This window comes from Anser cygnoides, chromosome 22, assembly GCF_040182565.1.
Source record: "Anser cygnoides isolate HZ-2024a breed goose chromosome 22, Taihu_goose_T2T_genome, whole genome shotgun sequence".
Classification (NCBI taxonomy): Eukaryota; Metazoa; Chordata; class Aves; order Anseriformes; family Anatidae; genus Anser; species Anser cygnoides.
In genome coordinates, this window is record NC_089894.1 from 4,444,826 (window position 1) to 4,470,710 (window position 25,885).

The following is a 25,885-nucleotide window of genomic DNA, read 5'->3' on the forward strand; positions in this document are numbered from 1 at the left end:
CAGGCAAATGTGGCAGGAGTCTTTTGGGTCTCCAAAAGCAGCTACTGGGGGTACCTTCCTGGGTGTCCAGTCCTCAAATGCGGTGTGCATGACCTTGTCTGTGTGTCTCCCGGATATGTGCTCAGCTTCGATACCATTCGAGCTGCCGGCAGTGCCGGCCACAGCTGGGGAACCAGTGCTTCTCATCACCACACTACCAGGCCCAGTCTAGCCAGGCCCACTGCCCTCTACCTGCCCCTCTTGCTGGGGACGCTGCAGACGGGCAGCTGCTTTCTCCACTCCCTCTCCCCCTCCCCCTCCCTTCCCCTCCCCTCTCCTATCCCGTGCCGAAGGAGCTGCCTCAGCCTTTCCCCGCACACCTCCGCGTCCCGGGCTGGGCTGCAGGACGGGCAGAGCCCCGCTGGCAGCAGCCCAAGCCCTGCCCGCCCCCAGGCGCCCAGCACTCGCAGCCCGGGCCAGCCCCCGAGCGGCCCCGGGGCGGAGCTGGCGGCGCCGGGCGGCGGCGGCGGGGAGGAGGCGCCGCGGGCGGAGCAGAGCCGGGGCTGGCGGGGGCAGCGCGGCGCGGGCGGCGGAGCGGCGGGATGCGGCAGGGCCGGGCCGCAGGGCTGGCGGGGCTGGCCGCGGTGCTCCTGGGTGCGCGGGGCTGCCGGCGGCGGGGCCGGGACGGGGGCTGCGGGGGGCCGGGGCTGCCCTCGCTGCTGGCCCGCCGGCTTCTCACGGACCTCGCTCCCCTCTGTCCTCCCTCTGCAGCCGTCCCGTCTGCCTCCAGCGAGCTCAGCCGGCCGTTCCCTCCCACCTTGCCTTGCTCCCTGCCTTCCTCCTCTCCTTTCGGCACACCCCCACTCGTTCCTGCCTGCTTCCCTTCTCCTCCTGGCTCGGCTCGGACCCTCCTTCCAAACAGCCCTGCTCCGACCTGGTCCCCAAATAACCATTCCCGGAGAAATGCCTTTGTGTGCTTTCTTCTGAGAAAATGCCCCCATCAGCTGTCAACCGCTTTCTTCTCTCCTCTCCCCTTGCGTGATACTTTCAGTGCAAAAAAAAGCCATTTTCTGAGTTTTCTCCTCCTTTTCTTCCTGGCAGTGGCTACAGGCAGAGCCCAGGTGCAGCAGGAGCCGTGGGCAGAGACCAGGGATGGCACCGGCATCAACATCACCTGCTCACACCCCAACATCCAAACCGGCGAGTACATCCAGTGGTACCGTCAGCTCCCGGGCCGAGGACCCGCATTCCTCGTGAGCAGTCGCAAAGACTCCAGACCAGTGTCAGACCCGGAGGGGTGGCTGTGGGTGGCAGCAGACCGCCGGTCCAGCGCCCTGTGGCTCGCCCAGCCCCGGCTTCGGGACGCGGCGGTGTATTACTGCGCCCTGAGAGCCACGGGGAGAGGAGCCGGGGCTGCGGCCGGGCAGGAACCGTGGCGGGCGGGGCCGGGCGTGTGTGGCGGGGGCGAGGCAGGGGCACAGCCCCCAGGGGGCGCTGCCGCTCCGCCCGCCGGGACCACCTCGCCCCGCAGCCCCGGGGGTTCCCCCGCCAGCCCGGCCCCTCCAAGGCACTCCAGTTCTGCTGAAAGGGTCTGGAGCCTGGGTGCAGATGAACGGAGATGGCACCAGCCTGGCAGAGATGTGTCCAGGGAAGAGGCACTGAAACACAGCTCCTTTCTCCTGAGCCCTCCTTTTCCTCACGCTGCAACAATAACCCTCTGGTACTGCCAACTTCAGGCCCCAACAAGGACCGTATCAGGACAGTTTGGGTCCTTGGTTTAATTCAAGGTAACAGTGTTTGGAGTGCCTCAGCGTGGCTGTCCATCGACCACCTTGGGATGTATAGGAGAAGCAGACTGCTGTGAGGCTCCTGATAGTGCCTGTCAGTGAGGGATTTCCACCCCTGGACACTGCCAGGTCCTCCTGGGAGTCAGTGCCGGAGCCAGGCCCATCTCCTCACACCTGTCTATAAAGACCTGCCAGCATTGTCTCAGAAATGCATCGCAGAGGGGACAGATTCCCATCCAGCCCACGTCAGGCTGGTTCTCCTGAAGGCAAAGGGGCAGCTCCACATGAGGGATTTCACAGCAAAGGGGACTGCTCAGCTTAGTGGGTGTCTCATCCAAGCTAAGCTGCCTTGTGCAAACACAGAAGCAGATCCCACCCACAGTTTTATCCATTTGCCAACGACACACCAAGAACTTCACCCAAGGTTGACATACTGTCTCCTGGGGCATTGAAGGTAGGCAATAAACAGTAGGGCAATTAAGAAACCAATGTCTCCAGGAACTACCAGTCCTGTATTGAGTTGCAACACAGGCCAAGCCCTTCCAGGGCCATGGGCCATCCCAACAAACCAGAAATGTTTCTCAGAGCTCTGCCTGGGTCTCTTTCCTGTTGTGTACCCCACACCTTAGCCCTGGCAGTGCCATTCCTTCACCTGGGCTAAACTGGTTACGTTCTCTTGCAGCTGTGGCTGATTCCATTCCTCTGACACCAGGAAAGACAAAGGGTCTACCCCAGCACACCTTTGGCTCTTCTCTCTTGCCTGCATGGTTGATTCCTTCTGGACATGACAAGGCTGTACCAAGCAGGGCCATACGTGGATCTCTAAGGAAACAGCTCTGTAATCGAGCAGGGACAGCGTGCCCTGCTGATGGGAGCTGTTACAGAGGTAACCAGGCTCTAATGAGAAACTGCAGACATCAGGGGGCTGCAAAGCAATGACAGGAAAAATGTCTGCCAGCAGTCGAACTGGGCCTGGAAACAATGGGCATCCTTGAAGTGCAGCTGGGCACCAGAGCGCTGCAAACATCCTGAAAAGAGCCTCTACATAACGGAAAGAAGAAACAGAGAAACAACCTCTTGCTTGAGCAGGAGCAAACCAAACGGTCAGGAAAAGTGGAAAGGAATGTGAGGAAGTCCCTGTGAGTGCAGGTCCTGGGCCTGAGGAAAGCTGCTGCATTCCTGGGGTCAAGTGGGCAGCACAGAGCAGCGTGGGGGCATGCAAACTGCTTGTTGTCTTTGCACTGACCCAGCCCATGGGGGTGCAGGGTCCTCAGGGACTGGAGATTGCCGTGTATGGTCCATTACGGCTAACACCAATGCTGACTTGTGAAGGGGGTCGGTCCTGCATGTGTGCCACCACCTGGGCCCTGCCAAGTGCTGTGCTGGGGGCAGTTGGGCCTCATGGGACACATGTTCCTGCCACACATGCCCATGTGTGCTGGCCATAGCCCTGAGGTGGGGCAAAAGAGGGGAGATGAAGGTGGAGTAGAAGCGGTGGGGCATCCCTGCACTTATTCCACCCATTCCCCACATCTGCCATCCGTCTTCTGTCCCCACCTGCTTACCCAGCACAGCACTGTCCTGAGCAAAAGGAAGCCCATTCCTAAGAGCCTGCAGGGTGCTCAGCCTCCACAGCTTCCCACAGACTCGTAGCTTTTCCCGTGAGGACAGCAGAGGTTGTGCTCTCTGTTTGCAGGACAGGGGCAGCTGTGGGCAGAGACGCTGCAAGGCAAGGGTAGATTGCCCCTTGCTCTGTGAAAGCCAGGGATGTCTTCTGCAGCTGCAAGGGGCAGTGCCCAAGAGAGGACCCTCTGCAGCGTGTCGCAACCTCCCATTCTTCTGGGAGTAGGGAAGAGGCTCCTTAAACACCCATCTTGTACCCAGCAAGGGCAAAACCATTCTCCCTGGCAGCTCAGGAGGGCATACACGGAGGGAAAATAACATCTACAGCCAAGGCTGGGATGCAGAAATCTTTAATGAGTGTACAGAGGAAAAGCAGGTCACTCTGAGCAGAGGCCCCTCAGTGCAGGGATCACCAGGGCCTACTGAGAGACAGCGTCCCTTGCCCATGGCGCAGATCATGCAGGGCATGTGTCTGCTGTTACCGCAGTGGGAGGGCTGGATCTGAGGAGCCCCACAGCCCATGGGAGAAGAAGAACACAAAGAAAAGGGAGAGAAGGAGGTAGGTGGAGGGATGGAAGGAGAGACATGGGGCATGTTTTGAGAAATCTCGGGGTAGCCTCTGGTCTGGCTCCTGCCAATGTCTGCCAGAGGAGGTGAGGAAAGTCAGTCATTCTGCAAGGAATGGCCTGAAGATTCCTCCTTCTATTGTCCAGCACCATGGTCGTGCTGGAACCCCAGGGCCATGGCCAGTGGCTTTAGCAGGGCAGGCACCTTCTGCCACAGTAGCGGCTGGAAATGCCCGAGAGGTCACAGCAGCCAGAGGTGATGGGGACTCCGTCACAGCTGAGGATGCTGCCAACGGCAGCAGAGGTGGAGGATCCCACAACGGTGTTCTGCGGGAAGGAGCTGAGGATGGGTCCGGGCAGGGTCACCACCACAGGAGAGGGCTCAATGACGACGGTGGAGTTCTGGCACTGCCTGACGCAGGGCTCGTTGCAGCTGCTGGCCAGTGGGGTCGGGCCACAGGGCCTGCATGGCAGGCACTGGTTGTAGCAGGACATGTCTTGGGGCTGGAGATGCACCTGGGAGAGAGGGCAGAGAGGAAGCAGAGCGCGTGGGTAGGTGAGGAGCAGCCCTGTTACCCAAAACAAAGGAGCCAAGACAACTGTTGAGGGTGGATGTGGAGGCTCTGCCAGGAGGCTCATGGTCTTCATCGCTTTGTGCTGACAGGGCCCTTCAAAGAGCAGCCTGAACCAATGAGACAATCCCGTAGCACGTAATCCAAAAAGCTGCCTCAGCACCATGTCCCAGCCTCTCTCTACACAGAATGTCTCTCTCCACCCCTCTCCCATGGCCAAGAACTCCAAGACCCAGCATAGCACTGAACCACCATCAGATGTGATGTCTATTGATGCAAGATCCCTTCTAGTTCAGAAGAGGAGGAGAGAGGGCTTCAGGCTCACCTGGTTCCCAAGGAGGAGGAGGCGAGAGAATTGGATGAGAGAGCAGGGAGCTGGGCTGCCTTTTATACTGGTACTTCATTGCCGCAGGCCCAGGGGCACCCTTGGCAGAGGTAACAATTTTCTGACAAGCTCATCTTGAATGCAAACCATTCCAACAAATGTTATGGTCTGTGTGTTGGTTTCCTGCACTGCTGCCTTTTCATTTCCAGATCTAGGCCATGGCCATTCCACAGCAATGGTTTCTTTAGAGTGCTGGGATGAAATGTCCAAGGATTTCTAGGGCAGGAATGCCTCAGTGAGGGCAGAAGACTCACCGGAAGTGCTGGACGGGTCCCCTCTGATCATCTTCATGGCTCTCCTCTGGACCCACTCTAACGGGTCTATATCTTTCTCATGCTGGGGGCCCCAAAGCTGAACACAGCACTCCAGGTGGGGTCTCAGTGAAGCAGAGCAGAGATTAGCTCTCTAATCTAATTAGAGCAGATTGAGCTCTCCTAACTTACTCATCAGACAATGTCTCTGTATTCTTTCCATGTTACCTGTCCTTGCTCCCACCCTCTGTGGCCTTCTCTGTCATGTTTGAGTTTAGCCAGTTGCTCCATGTTCATCCACGCAGTTCTCCTGGCATTTTGCCTGACTCTGTCTTTGTTGGGATGCATCGCTCCTGAGCTTAGAGGAGGTGATCCTTGAATATTAACCAGCCTTCTTGGGCCCATCTCCCCGTCAGGGCTTTGTATCATGGTACACTTCCAAGCAGATGTCTGAGCAGGCCAAAGTCTGCTCTCCAGAAGTCCAGGGCATGAAGTCTGTTGTGCTTCCTCCTCGCTGTGCTCAGGATCCTCAATTCCACCATTCCACTGTCACTACAGCCAAGTCTGCCCTTGAGCTTCACATTCCCACCAGCCCCAGCTGCTATGAGAACGAGGTCCAGAATATAGCACCTCTCCTCATAGGCTCACCTTGTGCAGTCACCTGAGGGCCTGCTTGCTTGTGTTCTCTAATCTGCTCTTGTCTTGTAACAACCTGTGTGCAGCTGGCTCTGTGTGAACGCACGTGGGTGCACAGATTTGTGCATGACTCATGCAGGTATAGATCAGCACATGCGTGTGTCCTTGTTTTCCCTTTATCACGAGGGAATGTGCACAGTGTCAGCACTCTCCCCTGCTCTGTGCATGAGTCCTGCAGGGGAGCAGGTTCCCAGGGACAGAAGGAGACTGAGAGCTGCTGAACGGAGATGGCACCAGCCTGGCAGAGATGTGTCCAGGGAAGAGGCACTGAAACACAACTCCTTTCTTCTGAGTCCTCTTTTTCCTCACGCTGCAACAATCACCCTCTGGTACTGCCAACTTCAGGCCCCAACAAGGACCGTATCAGGACAGTTTGGGTCCTTGGTTTAATTCAAGGTAACAATGTTTGGAGTGCCTCAGCGTGGCTGTCCATCGACCACCTTGGGATGTATAGGAGAAGCAGACTGCTGTGAGGCTCCTGATAGTGCCTGTCAGTGAGGGATTTCCACCCCTGGACACTGCCAGGTCCTCCTGGGAGTCAGTGCCGGAGCCAGGCCCATCTCCTCACACCTGTCTGTAAAGGCCTGCCAGCATTGTCTCAGAAATGCACCACAGGGGGCACAGATTCCCATCCAGCCCATGTCAGGCTGGTTCTCCTGAAGGCACAGGGGCAGCTGTCGCTCCTCCACGTGCGGGATTTCACAGCAAAGGGATCACACAGTGCCAAGAGTAAACTGCTTGCTGCCCCCCCTTGCGCCAGACAAATGCTCAGCATTTGGAGTGCTTCAGCATGGCTGACCATCAAACACCATGTTCATAGTTCCTGGGAGCCCTTCCCAGGGGCCCTGACCAGCAGCTTTGGCATGGAGGGCACCTTCTGCCTGAGTAGCAGCTGGCAATGCCAGAGTCATCCAGTCCTGCTGAACGTTTTCATTAAGGCTACGAGCAGTCGGAATGAGAGAAGGAGTTTGGAGAATACAATAATTTACTAACTTTTTAAAATAGAACTTTCTAATGTACTAACTAAAAGGGGGGACTGAGAGAGGGAGTTAGGGGAATCTTATCAAGTAGAGATAGAGTGCTGACGGCATGAAACTAGGATGCTACTTAGTGTCTTTACTAACTATGCTGCTTGTGAAAATTAATTAAAGCAAGAAGCCTTGAGCCCCTTTACCAAGGTCAGTCTCTTAATAAGAGTGTGAGCCTATCTTAAGAAACTGGTAGAAAGTGTTCCTGTGGATGGACAAGATCCAAGAAGCAACTGCGTCCGTGCAGAGACAAGAGGTCAACCAGCGGTGACGAGGAATAGTCATCAGTCTTCATCCCCACGGCCCCCAGAGACCACCACCAGAATACACTGCGCAAGTGCAGATGGGAGGAGTTTATGGAAATGACTCCTTGGAACTAATTTTAATATGAAGCGGGGATAGGTTATGAATATGTATAGGTGTATTGTGAAACTTCATGTATATGTAACTCTTTGCTGCATATAACCATGGACAGTTGCCGCATCAGGTGCACACGATTTTGGAGGGGCTACCCCCCCGTGCTGCCCACAGCTGAATAAACATACCTACTTTACAATCTTCCTTATTGTGGAGTCTGTTTTCCGCACGTCAGGAAGGAGGGCACCCTTGGCCAGTTTGTGCATGGTCCCCAACCGGGGCACACAGGTGGTGACAGAGTAGGTCACAAGGGGGCTTCAGAGAATGCGGACAGGCTGGAGAAAGGGGCTGACCAGAGCCTCAGATTGTTGCGAAGGAGCAAAGAAAAGGATTTTCCTCTTGGGCAGGAAGCACCCCCAGAGTAATGCGGGGTGGGGGCTGGCTGCCGAGGAAGCAGAGCCTCAGGAAAGGGTTTTGGGTGCAGGAGGCACCCAGCCACACACGAGCCAGCAGCGCGCCCTTGCAGCAAAGGCGGCCAACGGCCTGCGGAGCTGGGGGGGTCAGGGGGTGCCCCGCAGTGCGTGGGGCCGGGCAGGTGGGGCGGGGGCGAGGCGGGGGCACAGCCACAGCCGGAGCCACGTGGGGGCGCTGCCGGTGCTTGGAAGTCCCCTTGCAGGGCCCGGAGTTAAACAGCACGGGCCCGAGGGAGCATCGGAACAGCCACGTCGGGTTTCCTCCGTTTTCTGCAGTGGTCTCGTTTCAGGAGCTTGTTGTACAGGCTTTGTCCCAAGCCCAAATCCAGCACCTCTGGCGCTGAGATGACGTCCTGGCAATGCCACAAATGTCTGTGCTGGACACTGCCTCTAGTGACACCTTTTGGAACCTTGGATCTTGCCAAAGGACTGAGGCGTTGAGGAGTTTGCTGCACTAGTCAGCGCCGTTGAAGGTGTGCCCTTGGAGCAGGATTCACTCCTGTCTGTGTGTGCAGAGGTGCTGACTGCTGAGCAGAGGGCTGTGGTGGGGCGTCCTTCCCTGCCAGAGGGAGAGTGTAGCTCTCCTGAGGGGGTTGGGTGGAGGACGGGGAGGCAATCCCATCTCCATAGACAGCAGAGCTGGGTGCAGGCCTCCGTGTCTGGCCAGGTTCAGGATGGCAGCGGGAAACCACTGGGGACACTTGCCCCTTGCTGGGGCTGCCCACCTGCCAGAAGGGGCAAAAAGTGGGAAGCACACAGTGGCCATGTTGGTGTCCTTTTGCCTTACCGCTGACCAAGTGAAATGTCCTGGCCTTCACAGGCCTGCAGCTGTGAGCTAACGGCACAAGTGTGAAGCTCGCGGTGCTGGAGAACCTGTGACTAGCAATGGGGAACCTGGGGCACAGCAAAGATTGGCTGGTTTCCTTTCTGACTGCTTTAACCACTGGCCCATCCCTCTCTTGAGAGCCTTGCTGTGGCAGAGGTGTGCCCCAAGGAGCAGCAGGGGGAGAGCTTTGCTCCGCCCTCTGTGCTGAGGTTCAGAGGCTGCTTTGAGCTGGCAGAGGGGGAAGTGAACTCGCAAGCTTGAGCTCCCTCTTTCCGGGCACTCCGTGGGCACCCTGTGAAGGCGAGAGCGTGACATGGTCCTGCTTTTTCTGGCAGCCTTGATGGCACTGTCAGACTTTGGTGAGATGTGACTTTCAGGAGGGCAAGCTAGGGGCAAGATGGCATCCCATCATTTCTGGAGGGGGGAAATTGGAGTCCTGCCTCCCTGGAAGAACTGCAAGTGTTTTCTGTAGGGAGAGCAGGGGCTGCAGACCAGTAAAGGAGACAGTCTGGGAGATGTCAGGAGCAATAAGTGTGCAGGGAGGAATAAGCATCTAGACTTTTCCTTTGCAGATGCCTAGCATTCTTACATGCATTGTTGATAGGTATGTATGGACTCAAAGCCTGGTGAGATACTGCTAAAAAGTCAGTAAGCTGACAGACTTGGGTATGGGAATTAAACAGCATCTGAAGAAAGAAGAGTGCCTGTGTACTTAGCTCAGCATTTTACAGCCCCTGAAAAGGGAGATGTAGAGAGGAGACAGTGAGCAAGCTGGTGAAATGAGGGAGACAGGAGAGAAAGGGGGAGAACAGACACACCTTCAAGCAGTGCTGAAATGCTGTTCTGGCTTTGCAGGTCATGCACAGAAGGACTCTGTGCTGCACTTTGCACAAGAAACCGCCATCCAGGTGGGACACAATGCAACTCTGCACTGCAATTTCTCCACAAACCTGGCAGCCCTTAAGACCTTTTGTCCAGCTTTTATAAAACCCCTTCTCAATATATTAGCTTGTTTGTACAATCCCCACCCCTCCAAATGTTTACATGACTAGCATAGTGCTGCCATGACAGAATCAATCTGCGCATCCTCAGAGAGGAAGGGTCCCTTGTCGGGCCGGGGTCTCCCAGCACAGGGGCGTGATTTTTTACTCTTGTAATTAGGATAGTACACGGTGAGTTCACATTAGAATACTCCTAATCTTTGTTTTTCAGCTGTCTATTCATATTGCGTTCCTAGGTGATATATTCAAGAGCCAAATGGAGCCGAACTCTTCTTGAACAAGTAAAAGAACACAAGGCAATGCGCACAGTCTGGAACATGAAAAATTCGAACTAGAAATTGTGACTTTTGTTGCTTTTCTTGATGGTGGATTGTGAATGTAGATGGGTGCCAGCAATAGTGGCCTTGCAGTACTGATTAAAATACCATTAGCTGTAGGTAACACAAGAAAGAAAAAGGGAATAGCATAGGCAAAGTTTTTGTCTGATGCTAGGAACCCTGAGTTATGGAGCTGTACTGGGACTGCCTGGGACAGAATTAACATTCCCCACAGCAGCCCCTAGAGTGCTGTGCTCTGCACTTGGAGCTACAACTCCACTGCCATTGCACCAATGTTTGGGCAATTATGGAGCAGTGCTGGCACAGAATCAAGACTCTTTCTCCAACCCCTCCAAAGCCAGGAAGTGGAGGGTGGGCAAGAGGAAGGAGGGGACATCACCAGGGCAGCTGACCTAAACCAACCAAAGGGATATTCCATACCATGTGATGTCACACTCAGCAAAAAAATGGTGGGAAAGGGGAAGGAAATGGGGGAGTTCTCATTACAAAGACATCTGTCCTCCCAAACGACCGCTATGAGTAATGAGGCCCTGCTTCCCAGGAGATGGCCAAACATCACTTTTTGAGGGGAAGTAGAGAATAATTTTCTTTTCTCTCTGTGCTTCCTTGCGGCCCTTGCTTATTTTTCTCTCTTATTTTTCCCTTATATCAAATTTCTTTCTTCTTGTCTTCTGAGCAGGGGGAGCGAGGGAGTGGTTGCAGTGGAGTTCACCAAAGGAACCTAAGACAGACCACTTGTCAGGGCAAGGCACACGCTGCAGACCCTGCTCCTGCTGAGATTCACTGGCATTGTTATCTTTGGAGATTTTCTGGGATTTTGTGAAATTCTTCTTAGAAATGGACAACTCTATTCGTCAAACAACACGTTGCTTCACTCCTGCAGACTCACCACATGCTCACTACCACATGCTAAAGGATGTTGACAGCAGAGCTCTGTGGCTACTCAGGTGAGCTGCCATGCAGATCCCAAACATCTCCATGAACAATCTCTTTCTGTTTCGGTCCACCACAGGCAGTGAAGAGGATTCACTGCTTCGTGCAGTAAATTTTTTTTGAGAGAGGGAGAAAGTTCACACTGCCTGGGTGTATGAAAGGAACAGTTGGGGTCTGCAGGGCTTGGAGTGTCATTCCTTTGGGTGTCTGAGAGCTCCACGTTTGAGGAGTGCTGAGGGAGGTATGGGGGAAGACAACACAACTAGCCAGGTGCTGCCAAGCCAGACAAGGTGTTAGGGGTGGTGATAGAGGGGGCCCAAGCATCAGGGAAGCAGAGACTGCCAGGGATGTGGCCGTGGGTGGGTGCCCCCTGTGGCCCACCAGTGTGAGTGCACGTGACCCACTGAACCCACATCTTTTTCCCTGCTGACTCCTCACCCCTTACCCTATGGAACAGGTTGTCCTTGTCCCCTCTGGGCTTGTGGCTTCCCACACTACACTGGAGCCCCGTTCCTCTTGCAAAAGCTACGTTATCCCACCAGAACAGGACACAGCCAGAAACCCTGGGCTGCTGCGTAGCATGGTTCCTCCCTTCTTTCTGGGGATGTGGGAGAGAAATCGAGGTGTCTTCTCCTCACACAGGAAATAGGAACATCCTCATGGAGCAGAGGACCCCAGGGTAAAAAGAACAAGCTCAGTGGGCAAGACTGCCCTGACATCAGCCATGGCCAAACAGTGCGTGTGCAGAAGAGAAGGCAGTTGTAGCTGAGGAGGTGAGGACCCCTCTGGGAGAGGAGATGAGAGCAGCCCCTTCCCCTGATGTGGCCCCCAGAGTTCCCAGGACCCCTGACTGTGACAATCCTCAATGGTTGCTCCTGCTGGAGGAGGGAGAAACCCCAGGGAGCATTTTGGGCACAGTCAGACCAGAACATTTCTCGTCACTGAATCTCCCCTTGTTCCCCCAGCAGAGTCATTTCCGGCAGCTCTGTTCTCTCGGGGCTGGGAGGTGCTTTTCTGACTCTCTCTCCCTCAGCAAACAGGAGGGTCGCTCTCAGCATGCACCGTGGGTATCTCGTCCTCACTGCCTTCCTGGGGCAACTGCTGGGTAAGTGCTGGCTTTTAATCAAGACATAAATCTTCTTTCCCCAGGAAGCCCTCATCAGCCTTACCATGTTTATGTGGGGACCAACTCTTGAATCACAGGGAAAATGTTGGTAAATGTTGGCTCCCGTTTCTGGTTCTTGGACCGGTTCCTTCTAGATGCTGTTTTTCTTCGAAATTTGTAAATAGGAGATGCAGAAGAGACCTCTCCTGCTTCTCTCGTCCTTTCATTCCATCTCTTTTCTGTCTCTCTCTTCTGGTCCACCTACTGTCACCAGAGAAGATTTCATCAGTCTCTGCAGTCCCTCATTTCTCCCTTTCCTACAGAAACAGCCGGATTGTGTCCAAGGGGATACAGGGACATTAAAGCTCTCCTCCCATGGACATTACCAGGGTGTCCAGTCTGTCTTCTGCCTGATGTGTTCCTGCCATGGTCTCCAATGTCCTCCTGCTTGTCAGCACAGCCAGGGCTCCCTCCTGCCACCACTCACCTCAGCTTTGTGTGTACTGATGGGCCTTGGAGGCCCCTGAGATGACAGGGATGAGGAAGCAGGTTGAACCTTTTCCCAGTAGGTGCATGGGCACCTCAACCTGCTGGAGGATGCTGGACCCAGCACACAAAGCCAGGCATGACAGGCTGTGCCCTGGTCCTCTGGGCAGAAGGAGAGCAGGCAGGAGGAGCAGGCACACAGCACAGCTCTCCTCAGGGTCCGCTCTGGCCAGGGAGCTCTGAGCTCTGCCCCCAAAACACCCTGCTGTGCCCCGGCCTCAGGACCTTCCAGCCCAGTAAAGGACAGGGAGACTTATCTCCCACAGGTCTGAATTCACTCCTGTTTGGCTGCCTGGAGATTTCCCCAAAGAGCTGCTGACCTTCTCTTTCTTCCAGAAACCATGGGGCAGGTGTCCGTCACCCAGCAAGAAGGACAAGTCACCACAGAGCAGGGAAATGCATTCGAGACCACTTGCACATACGAGACCTCCTACTTTAATGGCTTGCTCTGGTACCAGCAGAAGAAGGGACAATCCCCTCAGCTGATTTCCTATCAAGCAGGAAAGGGCACCAAGCAGAAAGACCGTTTCACCGCGGAGCTGAACACTGATGGGAAATACAGTGTTCTGCGGCTGAAGGGAGTTGAGCTCTCTGACAGCGCCTTGTACCTCTGTGCTGTGAGTGACACCCTGGTGCAGGGAGCTGCCCTGGCTGAGCAACAACCCCGGATGGGGAGGGGAAGTGTGTGTGCAAGGCAGAGCTCTGGGATGGGGCCCTCAGCTCTCCCCTGGCTGCGCTGCTTCCCCTGTTCACTCCAAGATCTGACAGCCATATTCTCTTTCTCAAACGGGATGGTGTCTGTGGCTGAGCAGAGAGGGCTGACCCCGACTGGCTGACCTGGACCGCAGGGCTCTACTTTCCTCTCTTCCCAGTCTGACAGAATAGGGCGGAGCCTGCTGGGAGATAAGACTGCCTTAGGGGCTGGCTCTCAGCCCCTCAGCCCCAGGGTGAGTAAATTCCTGCCAGCCCATGATAAAGCAGCTTGCTTCGAGCCCTGGCCAGCCCAGCCCAGAGACCCCTAGAAGTAGTTCTGACAGAGATTTGCAGGGTTCTTCTCTCTCTTCAATGAGTCAGTCAATAAACTGGATTTGCATCCCAGCCACCAGGTTTTCTCCAGACCTTCAGCCAGTTCATGTCCAAAGCCTGTGCCTAAGGGATAGAACAAATAGAGCAGCCCTTAGTGCCAAAGGCCCAAGAGCTCTCCATGTTCATCACAGTAAGCAATCAGAGCAAGAGATAAATGAAGACCTACAGCCCACTGAGTTCGTTGATGTCTCCTCAGGGGAGCTGGAGGCATTTGCGATCATCCTCAGCCCCTGCACAGGGAGCAGTGTCATAATGACCAGCTCCTGCGGCAGTGGGGGATTGCATGTCTGGGACAAGCTGGGTGTCCTGCAGGCTGCAAATGCCGAGACCAGGCAGGAGAAACGAGGCTGTGCTGGTGAAGCTTCCTCTGTCTCACAAAGCATGCTGAATGTGGTGTTTTGATGTCCTCAGACTTGAGGAAACTCTTTTGTCTGCTTGCAAGAGCAAGAAGCAAAGCAAGCCAGAGAAAGAAAAGCTTGGCCTAGGCAGCTCCCAGCAGGGGGCAGCCATGGGCCCTCTTTCCTCTGTGCTCTCGGGGAAGGCAGCACCAGCCTCAGCCTTGTCTCAGCAGGGGTCTGATCTACCCCCGGGATCATTGCCCCAAGGATTCTCTGGAGACATTGAACACCTCTGCAGGAACAATGCCTTCCCTCCTGTTCTTGCCTGGAAACATGGCTGGAGCTGATCAAACAGCTGTTAAATTCCAGGATGAGAATCGGAATGATGCAATTAATATTGGAAAAAAAATGTTCCATTAAGGAAAACATTTAAAACTTCTTTCTCATCATCTTCTTCTGAGCATTCCGTGGCCCTGTTCAGAAAAAGCTGAACTGGGAAATGTAGAGAATAAAAATACTTCTAAAATTTCATTTATTTTTTGTTTCTTTTGCAACATTCTGAAGCTTAATTTCTCTTCACTTTGATTGAAAAAAAAATCACTGGGTTGATACTGATGATAGTGTATAGCAGTATTTTTGTTGTCTGGCTGGAATTTTTATGAGTTGGGAGCTTCTTTTACGCAGAAAATTATTGAATGTAATACTGCACTGTAGGACACAAAGAAATCTTTCTCTAGCAATGAAAAAAAAACATTAATATTTCTTTTCAAAGATGAAATAAAAAAATAAAAATAAAACATTAATATTTCTAATGAAAGACTGTACTTTGTAGCTTGCACTTTTGTAATTTGTACTTTGTACTTTTTTCCAGGAGGGTCATGAAGTCAAGAGTGGATGGGTGGATGCCTGGAGAAGGATGGACAGCTGTTTGTATGGCTGTCTCTACGGAAGTAGAGTGTGATGGAGAGAGGGCAGATGGAGGGAAAATGAGAGATCAAGAGAGGCCACGAGAGGCAAGGAAAAGACTTTTTGTTGATGTTTTCTGCTGCTCTTATTACAACATGAAACCTCAGTCTGACATCATCCCCTTCTGAAACCTTAGAGCCATGGCAAAGGAGAACAGGACCTTTGGGACTGAATTCATTCTTCTGAGCTTAACAGACCATCCCGGCTGGCACATCATCCTCTTTGTCATTACCTTCTCCTCATCCCTCTGAAGGCTATGGGGAATGGCCCCCCTTTGTCACTGTGGGGAGTGACCAGCCCCCCAGTATCCCAATGCACTTTTTCCTCAGCCCGCTCACCTTCCTGGAGAACTTGTACTCCACCACCATTGCTCCCCAAACACTGGAGACTTTCCATGTCATCAGGTGAACCATTTGTGTTTCCAGCTGCCTGCCATAGATATTTTTTCCCCTTCTCCAGGGTATCACTGAGTTTCTCATCTTCACAATGTTGCTCTCCAATTGCCACACACGAGGCACTGCATAGCACCTCAGTCATGAGAAAGAAACTCATGAGAAACTCATGAGAAAGAAGGAGAACTTCCTGCTCTCCTTCGGAGCATGGGTGCGGAGGGGGTACCAGGAACACCATTGTCCGTTTCTGCTCTGGTGCTGGGCCTATTCTGAGCCTGGCCTGCAGGACTATAATGCTGAGCAAGATCCTTGACTGTATCCAAACACTTTCCCTATTCCCTTGTCTTTCACTCACCTGGATATCTGCACCCACAGAATGTCTTTTCTGGAGCATGGTGGGGTTCTGCCACCTACAGGGCCACTGAGTTCCAGGGCCTGATGAAAGTTTACCCAAGCTTGGGGAAGAGAAAGCCACTTGGGTTCACAGGGACTGGGGGCTCCAGTGTGTGGCCTGATGTGACTGGTAGCAGTACGAACTTGTGGATCCCCTCAGCCCTACGCATCTTGGCAACAGCTGAGCCATGACAGATGCTGTGCTGAAGGGTGATGGGGATGCACAGGGAAGCTCTACCTGCTCTCCATGCCCAGACATGATGCCCATGATCACGTGGTGGAGGAAAGGTGAAAGTGGAGTAGAGACAGAGGGCCTTCCCCAAGACAAATAACCATTCCCAGTTTCTGCAGTCCTTTGGGAACATCTTTGTCTGAGCCTCCATCCCCAGCACAGCTCCACCCAAAGCAATAGGAGCTCTCTTCCCCAAGAGCTGGGGCCTCCAATGTCAACAGCACTTGTCTAGGCGGAGACGGCACAAGTCAAGGACTGGTGTCCATTGGCTGTGGAAGAACTAGGGATGTCTTCCTCAGCTTCAACAGACAGTGCCTGAAAGATGAATTGCTGCAGTATGTCCTGCATTCCAGTGCCTAGAGGCATAAGGCAGTGCCCTCAACCTATTCCCACTAAGGAATGGTTTTCTCCCTTGGCCATCTGTATTCAGAGGAAAAGACCACACAGGGACACACTCAGGGTTGCTGCAAATGTTTATCAAGTCTCAGGAGGGAAATGAGGTGACTCCAAGAGGAGGCCCCGAGATCGTAGCACAGCAGGAGCAGACAAAAATCTGTTCGGCTTTTCCAATGGCAGACTTGCAACAGAGCATCAATCTACCTGGCCCACAAGTGGAGAGGGGCTAGCAGGTCACTCCAGGCTGGTTTCTGGGGGCCTCACGGAAAGCAGAGGGCAAGAAAGAAAAGAAAGAACAAGAGTGTGTGGGAAACAGGATAGATATACATCGGCCATGTTGTCACAGAATCCAGGCAGGCCCCTTCCTGTCTGTCTTTACAGGACAAGTCAGAGATGGTCAGGTCCTCTTAATACAACAACACAAAGTTTGTTCTTTTATCCATTTTTGTACAGCAGCATGTTCTGAGTTCCTGGGGTCCTGGTCTGGGGCACTGTCTGGCATCTTTAGCAGGGGCGGCACCTGCTGCCACAGTAGCGGCTGGTAATACAGGAGAGGTCACAGCACCCAGAGTTGATGGGGACTCCGTCACAGCTGAGGATGCTGCCAACGGCAGCAGAGGTGGAGGATCCCACAGCAGTGTTCTGCGGGAAGGAGCTGAGGATGGGTCCAGGCAGGGTCACCACCACAGGAGAGGGCTGGATGACGATGGTGGAGTTCTGGCACTGCCTGACGCAGGGCTCATTGCAGCTGCTGGCCAGCGGGGTCGGGCCGCAGGGCTGGCATGGCCGGCACTGGTCATAGCAGGACATGTCTGGGGGTAGGAGGTGCACCTGGGAGAGAGCGCAGGGAGGAAGCAGAACATGGGCGTGCATGAGGAAAAGCATGTCACCACACCCTGACGGAACCAAGGCACAGGCAGTGCTGTGAGCTGGAGGCTGTGCAGGGATGTGTGAGGCCTTCTTGGTCTCATCCTGCCAGAGCCCAGAAAGAACCACCAGAGCCTGGCTACACTCTAGGCTCCAGCCCAGGAGCCATCATACTAAAGGCCCAGTCTTCCTCCATGACAAACCTTCTACCCCTTGACTCTCCCACAACCAGCAGCCCCAAGATTTGGCATGGAACACAGCTGATAACAGCTGAGAGGTCCATGTAGTTGAGATCTGCTTTTGGAGAATGAGGGGGACAAGAAGGGGCTTCACACTCACCTTGTTCCCAAGGAGAAGAAGGCCAGAGAAGTGGATGAGAGAGCACAGACCTGGGCTGGCTTTTATACTGGGCCTTAGTTGCCCCATGTCCAGAGGCATCCCTTGAAGCAGGGACTATTTTCTGACAAGCTACTCGTGCATGCAAAACATCCCACCTAATGATACGGGATGTGTGTTGCCTTCCTGTGATTCTGCTTTTCATTTCCTGCTTTATGCCCTTTCCCCAGAGAAGACAACTTCTGAGTGGCAGGTAGGGAGGCCCAAGTATTTCGAGGCAACACACATCAGTGTGGGCAGAAGACTCAGCTCACGTGCTGGAAGAGTCCAGGAAAGGCAAATGAGGTCAGCTTGGGTGACTCCTTAGGGGCTCTTTGGGGCCCTTTTGGCTATAGGTGACCCAGCTCCTGCCTGTGACCCTACCCCTCCTGATACTGCCCTCAGGGAAAACCTGATGGCCTGTTTTGCCTCCTCCTGCTCTGACCCAGGGATGTCTGTATAAGGGGAGAGGTTGTGCAGGGCCCTTTCTGGATCCCAAAAGAAAGGCCCAACAGGACCTTGTCTGTTTTAGTTAGAAGGAATAAGAACATGAATGTAGACAGAAAGTAAACCTTTCATGTGCAGGTGACCCTGCCTTCTACCAGCATCGGACAGAGCCGGCTGGGTTTTCCCAAGACACTCAGTGCAGATCCTGTCCATAGAGAATTCCTTCTTCACTCCCCTAACTTCATGCCTTTCATTTATTGTTTTAAAAAATAAATAAAATCGTACACCTCCTCCTTACATGATGCAAGCTTGTTTCTGTCATGACACCCACCAGTGATCAGTAGGGGCACTCCAGCACTTTCCCTTACCACTGCTACTCAGGCTAACAAATGGGATTCTCAGGCCTTAAGTGCAAGGCCCAAGAAAGCTGACGTTGTCTTGTCAAGAGCCCTGGCTCCAGTGCCTTCTGCAAGGCTCCCAGTCCACCTCCCCTCTCTACCACATCAAACCATGTACTTTGCCCAAATGCTGTCCAGAATCTCTGCTGCACGCTGTGTCACGTTCATGCACATGTTCCTCTCTTGTGGGCACTTGCCTGTACTGGGGCTGCCTGGGACAGAGTTAACATTCCCCACAGCAGCCCCTAGAATGCTGTGCTCTGCGCTTGGAGCTAGAACAGCATTGCCATCACACCAGTGTTGGGGCTATAGTGGAGCAGTGCTGGCACAGCATCAAGACTCTCTCCAAGCCCCCCAAAGCCAGAAGGTAGGGGGTGGGCAAGAGGTGTGGAGGGCACATTATCAGGGCAGCTGACCTAAACCAACCAAAGGGATATTCCGTACTGGATGATGTCACACTCAGCAGTGAAGATGTGAAAGGGGAAGGAAAACCAGGGGTGGGCATATTGAGTCTGTGCTTCCAAACACATTACTTGCTGATGGGAAGTGGAGAATAATTTTCTCTCAATTTGTTTCCAAAAAGCCTTTGCTCATTGGTTTTTGTTTTTTTCTTCCTTTTTCATATATTTACATTATCACTATCTCAACTTTTAAGCCCTTTAGCTTAAATCACATTCTCTCCCCACATCTTCCTTTCAGCAGGGGGTGTGAGAGAGCTGTGTGGTGGAGTTTAGTTGGCCATCAGTGTGAAACTACGACAGCCTGTGTGCTGGACTTGTGCAAGTGTCTGTGGGTGCAGTTTTGCATGATTCCACGCAGGTGTGCAAGAGAAGGTGTGTGTTTGTGAGAACTGTGTGGCCCCCCTCACAAGAAAATGGGCTGGTCACCTCAGGGCATTCTCCAATGCTCTGTCCATGAGCTCCAGAGAGCAGCCAGGGCAAGAAGGAACCTGAGAACAGCTGAACAATCACAGAACAAACCCAGCCCAGAAGTGCCCACAGCACACATGCTGAAATGCGGCCTTCTGTATCTGTAGCCCACTGCCTCCCGACCCTAGGAAGTTCACTGCCAATTTCAGTCCCCAACAAGAATGGGCCCACAACAGTTTGGATCCTTATTTCAATTCTGTAACACAAGATTCAGAGTGTAAGAGCGTGGTGGCAGTCACCCCTCCCTGCTTCTCCAGGCCAGGACACAGCTGCACTCCCCATGGCTAGAGAGTTCAAAAGGATGGTGTTAGCTTTATGTACAGGGAGAAAGGCTGAGAAATCCTGCCCTCTTCAAGCAGGCCCTGCCCTACGTAGATCTGCTGCTGGTGTGGTGTCAGTGGTGTCTGGGGTAGGACAGGGGTCCCCCATAGGGAAACCAATGCCACACATACTTCTGTGACTCATGGGCCTGGAGCTGAGTCATGCAGGGGCTGAAACCTTGGGCAGAAGTGGCATTGAACCAGAGGAACATGGGTCCTATTTACCCTGAAGGCGGTCAAGGCCTGGAGCAGATTGCCAAAGAGATGCTAGGGGAGCTCCATCCTTGGAAGAGTTCAGACTTTGCCTGGACTTGATCCTGAGCTACCTGATCTGATGAGACCCGCTCTGAACACAGGGTTGGACTACGTGCGTGCTGGAGGTGCAGCCTGTGATCCTCTGGAGGGTTTCTCAGATGACCTCTCATTCGGACTGCTCAGGAAGCCTGGGGCAACATGCACAGTCACCACATCTCAGCCTTGGAGGGATGCTGTTGAAAAATCACTGTTTCTATTAATTCCCACTGTGACCCTTGATCACATACAGATATCATTCATGACATCAAAAGTGGGTGGAGGGAACAGCACTCATGCACACTGTAAAAGCTCATGCTCATCTAAAAAGATGCATGAACTCATGGGTGCACTCACAGACACTCCTGAATGCATACTGAAGTATATTTGGGCACACACAGACAGGTACGTGTGCACACAGTGAAGAAAGCAAATGCTGCTCTCCTGAACTCCAGGGTTCTGATCTCACTTTCTCCTGTCTCTGAAGGAACATCCTGGCTTGCTGAGGCCCTGCTGTGTTTTTCCTCAGAAGATATCAAGAGGTGGAAGACCATGAGTCCTGAGCAGCAACTCCATCTCCTCCTTCCTCCTGCCCCTGGTATCTTCCCACAGGGGTGAGGGGAAGGTCTACAGAGTGGTTTCTTTTGTTGCTGCTGGGTTTGTCTGAGAGCTGAGAGCTACTGCTCTTCATTCTGGACTCAGCCATCTACCTCTTGAGCCAGACTGGGAATACACTCATGATGGTGGAGCCCAACCAGCCCTTGCATCGTTCCATGTAGTTTGTCTTTGGAAACCTCCCATTCACTGACATGTGCCACGTCTTGGTCAGGATGCCTCTTATGCTTTTAGATGCCTTCTCTGCAGATAGGACAATTTACTTTTCCAGCTGTGTGCTCTGGCTCCTCTGCCTCCACTAGTGGGCCTAAACTGGGATGTCCTCTTCTCACTCATGGCCTAGGACCAAGCTGTGTGCATCTGCCACCCACTGCAGTACTCCAGTCTGGTGGGAGGCCTGTGGTCTGAGCTCCTGCTCCCTTCCTTGGCACAAGTGGCGCTCACCCTTCGTTTGCCCTGCTCTGGCCCTACACAATCACAGCTTCTTCTGGGATTCGCTATCTCTCATGCAGCTGGCTTCTGCAGAGAGCTTCTGGACTGCTGTGCTGCTTGACTACAACAGCACCACCAGTTTTCCTGTCCTCCTTGAGCTCCTGCAGGGTGCTCCTGGTCTCCTTCTCAATGTAGACATCTGAGGAGACACAAGACACTCTCTGCTCACTCTCACTTGGCTGCACTTGTATCATGCCGGGGGCTACATTCCCTCCTCTAAACCCAATCCATTGCCAATGTCTCCCTCAACAAAGTGGTGTCCATCTTCCCCAGGGCTGTGATGCCCTGCTCCATGCACCAAGTCTCCCACTCCCTCTCCTATCCCCTCTCCTCTCCCGTGCCGAAGGAGCTGCCTCAGCCTTTCCCCGCACTCGCCTCCGCGTCCCGGCTGGGCTGCAGGACGGGCAGAGCCCCGCTGGCAGCAGCCCAAGCCCTGCCCGCCCCCAGGCGCCCAGCACTCGCAGCCCGGGCCAGCCCCCGAGCGGCCCCGGGGCGGAGCTGGCGGCGCCGGGCGGCGGCGGCGGGGAGGAGGCGCCGCGGGCGGAGCAGAGCCGGGGCTGGCGGGGGCAGCGCGGCGCGGGCGGCGGAGCGGCGGGATGCGGCAGGGCCGGGCCGCAGGGCTGGCGGGGCTGGCCGCGGTGCTCCTGGGTGCGCGGGGCTGCCGGCGGCGGGGCCGGGACGGGGGCTGCGGGGGGCCGGGGCTGCCCTCGCTGCTGGCCCGCCGGCTTCTCACGGACCTCGCTCCCCTCTGTCCTCCCTCTGCAGCCGTCCCGTCTGCCTCCAGCGAGCTCAGCCGGCCGTTCCCTCCCACCTTGCCTTGCTCCCTGCCTTCCTCCTCTCCTTTCGGCACACCCCCACTCGTTCCTGCCTGCTTCCCTTCTCCTCCTGGCTCGGCTCGGACCCTCCTTCCAAACAGCCCTGCTCCGACCTGGTCCCCAAATAACCATTCCCAGAGAAATGCCTTTGTGTGCTTTCTTCTGAGAAAATGCCCCCGTCAGCTGTCAACCGTTTTCGTCTTCTCCATCCCCCTCCCCCCTCCGCCTGACATTTTCAGTAGTAAAAAAGCCCTTTTCTGAGTTTTCTCCTCCTTTTCTTCTTGGCAGTGGCTACAGGCAGAGCCCAGGTGCAGCAGGAGCCGTGGGCAGAGACCAGGGATGGCACCGGCATCAATATCACCTGCTCACACCCCAACATCCAAACCGGCGAGTACATCCAGTGGTACCGTCAGCTCCCGGGCCGAGGCCCCGCATTCCTCGTGAGCAGTCGCAAAGACTCCAGACCAGTGTCAGACCCGGAGGGGTGGCTGTGGGTGGCAGCAGACCGCCGGTCCAGCGCCCTGTGGCTCGCCCAGCCCCGGCTTCGGGACGCGGCGGTGTATTACTGCGCCCTGAGAGCCACGGGGAGAGGAGCCGGGGCTGAGGCCGGGCAGGAACCGTGGCGGGCGGGGCCGGGCGTGTGTGGCGGGGGCGAGGCAGGGGCACAGCCCCCAGGGGGCGCTGCCGCTCCGCCCGCCGGGACCACCTCGCCCCGCAGCCCCGGGGGTTCCCCCGCCAGCCCGGCCCCTCCAAGGCACTCCAGTTCTGCTGAAAGGGTCTGGAGCCTGGGTGCAGCTGAACGGAGATGGCACCAGCCTGGCAGAAATGTGTCCAGGGAAGAGGCACTGAAACACAGCTCCTTTCTCCTGAGCCCTCCTTTTCCTCACGCTGCAACAATAACCCTCTGGTACTGCCAACTTCAGGCCCCAACAAGGACTGTATCAGGACAGTTTGGGTCCTGGTTTAATTCAAGGTAACAATGTTTGGAGTGCCTCAGCGTGGCTGTCCATCGACCACCTTGGGATGTATAGGAGAAGCAGACTGCTGTGAGGCTCCTGATAGTGCCTGTCAGTGAGGGATTTCCACCCCTGGACACTGCCAGGTCCTCCTGGGAGTCAGTGCCGGAGCCAGGCCCATCTCCTCACACCTGTCTGTAAAGGCCTGCCAGCATTGTCTCAGAAATGCATCACAGGGGGCACAGATTCCCATCCAGCCCACGTCAGGCTGGTTCTCCTGAAGGCAAAGGGGCAGCTCCACATGAGGGATTTCACAGCAAAGGGGACTGCTCAGCTTAGTGGGTGTCTCATCCAAGCTAAGCTGCCTTGTGCAAACACAGAAGCAGATCCCACCCACAGTTTTATCCATTTTCCAATGACACGTGCCCAGAACTTCACCCATGGTTGACATACTGTCTCCTGGGGCATTGAAGGTAGGCAATAAACAGTAGGGCAATTAAGAAACCAATGTCTCCAGGATCTACCAGTCCTGTATTGAGTTGCAACACAGGCCAAGCCCTTCCAGGGCAATGGGCCATCCCAACAAACGGGATTACCCCAGCACACCTTTGGCTCTTCTCTCTTGCCTGCATGGTTGATTCCTTCTGGACATGACAAGGCTGTACCAAGCAGGGCCATACGTGGATCTCTAAGGAAACAGCTCTGTAATCGAGCAGGGACAGGGTGCCCTGCTGATGGGAGCTGTTACAGAGGTAACCAGGCTCTAATGAGAAACTGCAGACATCAGGGGGCTGCAAAGCACTGACAGGAAAGATGTCTGCCAGCAGTCGAACTGGGCCTGGAAACGATGGGCATCCTTGAAGTGCAGCTGGGCACCAGAGCACTGCAAACATCCTGAAGATAGCCTCTACATAACGGAAAGAAGAAACAGAGAAACAACCTCTTGCTTGAGCAGGAGCAAACCAAACGGTCCGGAAAAGTGGAAAGGAATGTGAGGAAGTCCCTGTGAGTGCAGGTCCTGGGCCTGAGGAAAGCTGCTGCATGCCTGGGGGCAAGTGGGCACCACAGAGCAGCGTGGGGGCATGCAAACTGCTTGCTGTCTTTGCACTGACCCAGCCCATGGGGGTGCAGGGTCCTCAGGGACTGGAGATTGCCGTGTATGGTCCATTACGGCTAACACCAATGCTGACTTGTGAAGGGGGTCGGCCCTGCCTGTGTGCCACCACCTGGGCCCTGCCAAGTGCTGTGCTGGGGGCAGTTGGGCCTCATGGGACACATGTTCCTGCCACACATGCCCATGTGTGCTGGCCATAGCCCTGAGGTGGGGCAAAAGAGGGGAGATGAAGGTGGAGTAGAAGCGGTGGGGCATCCCTGCACTTATTCCACCCATTCCCCACATCTGCCATCCGTCTTCTGTCCCCACCTGCTTACCCAGCACAGCACTGTCCTGAGCAAAAGGAAGCCCGTTCCTAAGAGCCTGCAGGGTGCTCAGCCTCCACAGCCTCCCACAGACTCGTAGCTTTTCCCGTGAGGACAGCAGAGGTTGTGCTCTCTGTTTGCAGGACAGGGGGAGCTGTGGGCAGAGACGCTGCAAGGCAAGGGTAGATTGCCCCTTGCTCTGTGAAAGCCAGGGATGTCTTCTGCAGCTGCAAGGGGCAGTGCCCAAGAGAGGACCCTCTGCAGCGTGTCGCAACCTCCCATTCTTCTGGGAGTAGGGAAGAGGCTCCTTAAACACCCATCTTGTACCCAGCAAGGGCAAAACCATTCTCCCTGGGCAGCTCAAGAGGGCATACACGGGGGGAAAATAACATCTACAGCCAAGGCTGGGATGCAGAAATCTTTAATGAGTGTACAGAGGAAAAGCAGGTCACTCTGAGCAGAGGCCCCTCAGTGCAGGGATCACCAGGGCCTACCGAGAGGCAGCGTCCCTTGCCCATGGCGCAGATCATGCAGGGCATGTGTCTGCTGTTACCGCAGTGGGAGGGCGGTCTCTGAGGAGCCCCACAGCCCATGGGAGAAGAAGAACACAAAGAAAAGGGAGAGAAGGAGGTAGGTGGAGGGATGGAAGGAGAGACATGGGGCATGTTTTGAGAAATCTCGGGGTAGCCTCTGGTCTGGCTCCTGCCAATGTTACCTCCTCTGGTGAGGAAGGTCAGTCATTCTGCAAGCAATGGCCTGAAGATTCCTCCTTCTATTGTCCAGCACCATGGTCGTGCTGGAACCCCAGGGCCATGGCCAGTGGCTTTAGCAGGGCAGGCACCTTCTGCCACAGTAGCGGCTGGAAATGCCCGAGAGGTCACAGCAGCCAGAGATGATGGGGACTCCGTCACAGCTGAGGATGCTGCCAACGGCAGCAGAGGTGGAGGATCCCACAACGGTGTTCTGCGGGAAGGAGCTGAGGATGGGTCCGGGCAGGGTCACCACCACAGGAGAGGGCTCAATGACGATGGTGGAGTTCTGGCACTGCCTGACGCAGGGCTCGTTGCAGCTGCTGGCCAGTGGGGTCGGGCCACAGGGCCGGCATGGCAGGCACTGGTTGTAGCAGGACATGTCTGGGGGCTAGAGATGCACCTGGGAGAGAGGGCAGAGAGGAAGCAGAGCGCGTGGGTAGGTGAGGAGCAGCCCTGTTACCCAAAACAAAGGAGCCAAGACAACTGTTGAGGGTGGATGTGGAGGCTCTGCCAGGAGGCTCATGGTCTTCATCGCTTTGTCCTGACAGGGCCCTTCAAAGAGCAGCCTGAACCAATGAGACAATCCCGTAGCGCGTAATCCAAAAAGCTGCCTCAGCACCATGTCCCAGCCTCTCTCTACACAGAATGTCTCCCTCCACCCCTCTCCCATGGCAAAGAACTCCAAGACCCAGCATAGCACTGAACCACCATCAGATGTGATGTCTATTGATGCAAGATCCCTTCTAGTTCAGAAGAGGAGGAGAGAGGGCTTCAGACTCACCTGGTTCCCGAGGAGGATGAGGCGAGAGAATTGGATGAGAGAGCAGGGAGCTGGGCTGCCTTTTATACTGGTACTTCATTGCCGCAGGCCCAGGGGCACCCTTGGCAGAGGTAACAATTTTCTGACAAGCTCATCTTGAATGCAAACCGTTCCAACAGA

The 25,885-nt window shown here is 54.8% G+C and overlaps 3 protein-coding genes and 1 pseudogene across 3 annotated transcripts; 1 reads left to right on the forward strand and 3 right to left on the reverse strand.

Annotated features, from left to right (window-relative positions):
- Positions 1–581: 581 nt before the first annotated feature.
- On the forward strand, positions 582–4,340 carry LOC136786737 (uncharacterized). The gene is given in 2 exon segments (XM_066981414.1): positions 582–1,373; positions 1,375–4,340. Coding segments are annotated over 2 exon segments (1,059 nt in total). The 3' UTR covers positions 1,642–4,340.
- On the reverse strand, positions 4,145–25,746 carry LOC136786835 (feather keratin Cos1-1/Cos1-3/Cos2-1-like). Its single transcript, XM_066981776.1, has 2 exons — positions 25,727–25,746; positions 4,145–4,471 (listed from the first exon to the last, which is right to left on the reverse strand). The coding sequence occupies exon 2, from the start codon at positions 4,448–4,450 to the stop codon at positions 4,145–4,147; it is 306 nt and encodes a 101-aa protein (XP_066837877.1). The 5' UTR covers positions 4,451–4,471; positions 25,727–25,746.
- Positions 16,573–21,343, reverse strand: LOC136786834 (feather keratin Cos2-3-like). The gene is made up of 2 exons (XM_066981775.1): positions 17,476–21,343; positions 16,573–17,100 (listed from the first exon to the last, which is right to left on the reverse strand). Exons 1-2 carry the CDS (start codon positions 17,572–17,574, stop codon positions 16,774–16,776), a joined length of 426 nt encoding a protein of 141 aa, XP_066837876.1. The 5' UTR covers positions 17,575–21,343; the 3' UTR covers positions 16,573–16,773.
- LOC136786832 (feather keratin Cos2-3-like) lies at positions 24,377–25,860 on the reverse strand (annotated as a pseudogene).
- Between the last annotated feature and the right edge of the window lie 25 nt (positions 25,861–25,885).

Excerpts from the sequence above, each read along its gene's own strand:
- LOC136786835 (XM_066981776.1), bottom strand. The coding sequence starts at position 4,450 with ATGTCCTGCTACAACCAGTGCCTGCCATGCAGGCCCTGTGGCCCGACC.
- LOC136786834 (XM_066981775.1), bottom strand. The coding sequence starts at position 17,574 with ATGCCTCTGGACATGGGGCAACTAAGGCCCAGTATAAAAGCCAGCCCA. Across the intron at positions 17,101-17,475 it reads TTCTTCTCCTTGGGAACAAG|GTGCACCTCCTACCCCCAGA; the intron begins GTGAGTGTGAAG and ends GCTCTCTCCCAG.